This window comes from Centroberyx gerrardi, chromosome 24, assembly GCF_048128805.1.
Source record: "Centroberyx gerrardi isolate f3 chromosome 24, fCenGer3.hap1.cur.20231027, whole genome shotgun sequence".
NCBI classification, from domain to species: Eukaryota; Metazoa; Chordata; class Actinopteri; order Beryciformes; family Berycidae; genus Centroberyx; species Centroberyx gerrardi.
In genome coordinates this window covers 21,466,793-21,472,792 of record NC_136020.1, presented here as the reverse complement: position 1 = coordinate 21,472,792, position 6,000 = coordinate 21,466,793, and the positions used below count along the sequence as shown (strand labels likewise).

The 6,000-nt window shown below is 44.5% G+C and overlaps 1 protein-coding gene across 1 annotated transcript in view; it reads left to right on the top strand.

Annotated features, from left to right (window-relative positions):
- The first annotated feature begins 372 nt into the window (after positions 1–372).
- arid2 (AT-rich interactive domain 2) overlaps positions 373–6,000 on the top strand; it is a 41,252-nt gene continuing 35,624 nt past the window's right edge. The window contains exons 1-3 of the mRNA XM_071906688.2: positions 373–788; positions 912–1,005; positions 1,919–2,016. Coding sequence (XP_071762789.2) covers positions 697–788; positions 912–1,005; positions 1,919–2,016 — 284 coding nt within the window. The 5' untranslated portion in view covers positions 373–696. The remainder of the gene's footprint in view (positions 789–911; positions 1,006–1,918; positions 2,017–6,000) is intronic.

Genomic DNA, 6,000 nt, shown 5'->3' with positions numbered 1-6,000 from the left:
GATTTATGTCAGAATGAAAAGGTGGGTAAACACTATTCCGCAAATAAAATGCTGGTCTACCACCCATTACACGCCTGATTGGGATAATAAGTGGTCTATATTAATTAGAGTGATCCCCTCCCCCCACGGGACAATCTGAAAAACCGCCCGCCCGTTTTCCAGCAGACAGGTTAGTTGTCAGATGATCCCTAAAAAAGAAAACACTGTCTATTGTTCCAACAAACCGCTCTGGCCGCTGCAGTGCCGCCTGTGGCCGCAGAGGGCGCTGCGCGCATGGCAGGTCGGGCTCCGCGGCCTTCACATCTTTTTGTCTGAGAACTGGATCCCTCTGCCGCTCTACAGTGTGTGCGATAGCTCGGAGCCGCGTCCGTAACACACTGTCAAACCACTCCAAACGAATACAACCGCGACCAAAAGCATTAATTCAACACCTTCTACCATGGTGTTTCTAATCTGCCGGTAAAATCGGTCGTATTTCTGACTGTTCGCTAGAACTTAGTCCAGGCTGAATCGGGCTTGCTTTCTGTGTGCATCAGTCTTTATTAGCGAGCTGGCGCTCTTCTTGCTATCAGCTATTTCTTTAACTTTTTTAAACACTCAGCTTCGCGAATGACTGAGCGCCGGCGGAGTATGGGATCCTTGGTGTCTTAGGAAGCGACTGAAGTGGGGTTTTAACCGTTTTTGCATGCAAAAACAATGGCAAATTCGACGGGGAAAAATCTACCAGATCAGCGAAGGAAAGGACAGGCTTTCCTGGACGAGCTGCGGCAATTTCACCAAAGCAGAGGGTGAGAATGGGGCGTCTTTATCCCCAAGAAATATAACTTTAAATCTTCTTTGCACATGACTGCGAATGACACAAAACTGTTATTTAAACCCATCTGCCTTTATTTCATGTGTTATCTCCTCAGATCGCCGTTCAAGAAGATTCCTATCGTGGGTGGGAAAGAGCTGGATCTGAATGCTCTCTATATCAGAGTCGTCTCTTTAGGTGGATTTGCTAAGGTGAGTGGGAACTAAAAGTGGATTTTCTCCACACTCGGCTGTGTGTGGACTCCTCGGTGGACCACTCTGCAACTCTGTTTTGGTACCCGACGACAAGTGTAACCATCCCGAAATGTTTGTAGGGGAAGATTGGGGTCGGTGTTGGCCTTGTGCTAGTTTGCCATCTATCTCTATGCAATGTGGTGGCTTGTGTTGTTGTGTGGTTTGAATTGAAAGTCCGACCGCTCGGAGTCAGAGTGCAGTTGGAGCGACTCAAAATTAGCGGGCACGTTTAACATCGATTATCGGCACGGAGCCCGGCCTCGGAAAACACAGCTTAGGACATAGCGTTTTGTCTAGGTTTTCACCGATAGTTTTCACGGGGGGAAGCTTGCTTTTCTTTTCGCCATAGCCATCTTTCTTTGGCTTCATGGCTGATCACAAAATGTAGGCCTCACAGGCCCATGTAGTGAACACAGTAAATGGTACCAAAACCGACTCCCATATCGAGACGGGTCGCTGCAAGCTAAAGCGTGTGGTTGATGGAGGCAATTAGTTGTCTGGAGTTGGGCCTCATAGGGTTTTCACGCCAAGACTGAAAAGTCAAGTTAGCTTGTTAGCTAGACTGCTAACTAGCCACAACAGTAACGGTAGTAGCCTAAAGAAAGCCAGGCAGTACTACTAACTGATGTGTCAAATGTAAATATGCATGGATGGCAAACATATTATTAAGCAAACACTATTTATGCACTATATATCATTTTTTAACTTTTTAAGAGATATTTTCAGCAGTTATCAAAGTTATTGATTAGGGATTGTGATATTGCCTTATTGAGGAACCTGAAGCAGACCAGATGGTTGAAATGTAACTGCCTTTTTTTTTTTTTGCCGTTTGCCGGTATTTTATCTCCTAACCAACTGATTTCCATTGCAGGTCTCTGACAAAAACCAATGGTCTGAACTTGGAGAAGAGTTTAACTTTCCAAGGAGTTGTTCCAACGCTGCATTTGCTTTAAAACAGTACTACCTTAGGTAAGTAGCATGGCCATGCAGCTCTCTTCCTCTCAGGCAGCATGTGGGAAGTGTTTACAAATGTTAAGATGCAGCCAGCAGGATCCAGCCTCTCAGCTTCCTTCTACCAGGAAGCAGCACAAGTACAATATTTTGACAGGCAAAGCAATGTCGATTTTGTGTACATTTGTAATGACACGGAGGGGATATTTGCTCACTTGCCTTTTTCCACAGTCAGTAAAAGAATACTCTGATCTATCTTTTATGAAAGAAATCTCCCGGCCAAATGCGTCCTCTCTCTTGTTAAGGCTGCAACATAGTTTTGGAGAACGCACTCGAGACACATTTTCTCCGCAAAACAACCTTAAACCGTGGACTAATGGCGGTTATTCCTTTTTGAAAATGGTGTAGCCCGAAGGCTTTTGGATTCAGTATCGCGCTACTGATGGAGCAGATCTGGGTGCTGTAACGTGTCTAGCATGCAACCTCAGTCTCCACACAATCGGCTGCTGTTGATGTGAGTCTGGTGTAAATGCAGCTCTCCCCAACAGCTGGCATTTGTGGTTTTGTCTCGGCGTTGCATGCTGCCTTCTCCGCTCTCCTTCTTTTTTTCTTTTTTTTTTCCCCCCTCATGAAACGATTCTCTCCCCATCACTTGTCACCTGCCTGGAGGGGATTACATCTCCGTAGCAGGGAAACGCTTGTAGCCTCGACTGGACGCTAAAGGAGCAACAGCAGGACGTTGGTTCATATCCTAAGGCAGAGGCTACTCATCTATGCGTGTTAACAAAGTGGTTTCCAGTGCAAGAGGTCAATATTGCGAGTGTAGCAGCTAATTTAAATACTGGACTGTTCACAGATGATGACATGCAGCCAGTTAACGGTTCATTTCACAAATAATCATCCAAGTTTGCATTCCCGCAGAGGAGAAAAGGCTCAGGAACGTGTTGCTGAAGTTCCTGAGGTCTTCCTTTACAGATTCTGTCATGATATGAAGGTGAAAAGCCGCTGTAAACCTGCTACGTAGTTCCCGTATATGAAGAAATAGCTCATAAAGTAGGGTTTGTTTTGTTTTTGGTGTAATTTGGTTTAATGGCTTACTTGGAAGCTCAGACGACTGACAAGACAATGGTTTACCTCTGTTCGTCTGGTGTAAGTAGTTATGGAGCGTCAGTGTCGGGTTTCTCTGATCTGATTTATGTGGGAACCTATCCTCCCAGGCTCCGTAACACACTAATATTTTGAAATCGGTATTGCTTTTGTCTAACGGGCTTCGTTCCTTTGAGCGCGCCTGAAGTGCCTGTCACAGAAAGCCCACCGATGATCTGATTTGTTGAGCTTCTAAAAAATCTGAGGAGGACACAACTAGGCCAACTAACGTGTCTAGTATCCCATGTCAGGAAGCGGTTTATAAATAGTCTGTTTTTTTAATTTAATCGACATCTTTTAGGGCTTAACGCACAAGATGAGAAGTAGAAATTGATGGTGAGCCTGTTGTAACATCACGGTTGCGTTTTTAAAAAATCAGCGTTTCTTCCCGAATTTTTTCACCTGTGTCGCTCGGCAGCCAAGACGAGCAAAGGGACCCGTGGCGTATTCGAGTCTGAAGTTGCTGTAATTACCTGTAAAAATGTTTTGGGAAGGTGAGAGAGAGGAGAGAGATAGAGGAGAGAGAGGAGAGGAGGCCTGACAGCTGAGTCGACCGACACGCTGAATATTACACTTGTGTCACGACAGCAGTTGCAGCTACTTTGTAAAGTTTATCTGAGGCAACTCGGCGTAGTGGATGTCAGAGGCAGCAGGCAGCGAGACGCTCTCTCCCCCCTCCAACTAAGGCTGATAGTAGAGAGACGATCCTCGCCTCCCTCGTGTCTTTTTGCTGACAGCACGATTGCTACACGATGACTCGCTGATACAGAAAAGAGTCGTTTTCTCCTCGCTGACCAGTTGCTGCCCGTGCAACTTTTTTTATTCTTTTGATAATGACAGATCTTTTGATAATGAAAATGTGACGCTTTCTGATTCCCTGTTGGGAGATTCTCTCTTCTCTTGCCTCCGCCTCCCTCCCTCCCTCCATCTCTCCCTCCACAGGGGGGGGGGTCAAAGGTCAGGGTCAGGTACAGAGCAGCAGCCTGGAGCTGGTAGGGATTCAGTGTCTTGCTCAAGGACACTTCAGCAGGGCGGGTGCTTGTTCACATCAGGTTTGAATCTTGATCATCCGGTTGAAGGACAGTCTCTCTAACCACTGGCTGCACTGCTGTCTGTAGTTTTGTTTAATTTTAAAGACTTTTTGTTAATATAATGACAACTGAAAGTCATTCTTTGGTGTGTTTTTTAAGCATTATCAAATAACATTGTAATCATACTCTGATTTTGCTCCATTTTTGGTATCTGTGGCCTTCAGCAATCCCAGACGGCTTTAGCGCTGATCCCGCCTGATAGCGCGGTCAGTATTGGTTCAACATTGCTCCTCAGGAAAAGGCAAATATGGGGAAACAATCCCTGATTTGCCAAGCGTCTCAGTGTTAATGTAGGATCAGTTGTTCCCTTCGGCGCATAATGGTTTCATTACATTTCTGGCATTTAGCTGACGCTCATATCCAGAGCGACTTAAAATTGAGCGAGCAGGTAGTGGTCAAGGACATGCAGCCGCTGCAGGGATCGAACTCGTGGCGTTTCCGTTACGGGACGGTCAGTCAAAACCGCTGAGCCGCCCCGTTTCCCCCCCCGGTCTGAGTGAATATGATGCATCACGATGAGGCCCGGGTCAGCGCCTCCGCTCAGCAGTTTAATAAACGGCGTTGAAGTTCACTGCCAACTCCTGCTGCTGTCTATTTGATATTTGAATGTCACTCTCTAATGATAAGTGAGTGATGGTTGCCAAAAACATTTTTCAACACAAATGGACTTGTTAAAGTGCTGCTTTGACATCAGTCCTACCAACAGTGTAGGTTTAATTTCAGCTTTTTTTGGCGGGAGGACACACACTCTGGATCAAACCCTGTGCAGCAAAGCACACTGTTTACTAACGGGCATGGCTGTAGAAAAAATGGAGTCTAAAGATATAAATGTACATGAGAAAAGCATGCAGGTATGAGAGGGTGAGGAGAATTATTGATCAGTGTGAAATGCTGTAAGACATTTCTATACTGAAGGCAAACTTTAAACAAAATATCAACGATGGCAGTCAAATTTGGCGCCAAAATGCATTTGACAGGAATCCCACAGGCCTTGAAAATCCTTTTGAAAGTTTGGGGATTTGAGAGAAATAAAATAAGGGCTTGAAAGTTTTTGAAAATGAATGGATGGCCTTGATAGTACTTGATTTTTAAAAAAAACGATTATTAAATATAGCACTCAAATTCCTTAAAATGCCTCACCTCTCTCCATCCCAGCATCAACACTTAACTTCTTGAGGAAAACCCTGTGAAGGAGAGTAGTGTCGATACAGCAGCAGGTTGAAAATGAAGGATTTCACCAGGATTTATTGACTTGATAAGATCAGGAGTAAAAACTTGAGGCTTGTGTGTGTCTATTTTTGACTAATGTCCTGTCTTGTGCCAAAACAAGCCAATTTTGAGTCCTTGAATTTCACCACACCAGACCGTAAAGTATTTGAATTTGAAGTCCAACTGAGTGTGGGAACCCCGCTTTAAATTCCTGCGTTAAAATAGGTTTCAAACAACTGGGAGAAGGGCTAATTTTTTTTTTTTTTAAAGGTAAGAGGTGTTTGCTGTTGTAACCAAGGTCAATCAACAAATATTCCTCAGTAAAACTAAACTGTGTTTCTAAAATACAGAACGAGTAAAAACATAGTATATGCGGCTAGGGAGACAATTCATCATTTTCCTAATACTGAGGAGGGAAACCACTGATATGGATGATGAGTTTCACTCCATAGTGTCTCAGATCTGCTTGGTTTTCTCTCCCACTAGTGGTTTCTTATGATTTGGAAGTGGTCTTGCACTGGGGCTGAAAGATATTGACAAAAAATCTATATTATTT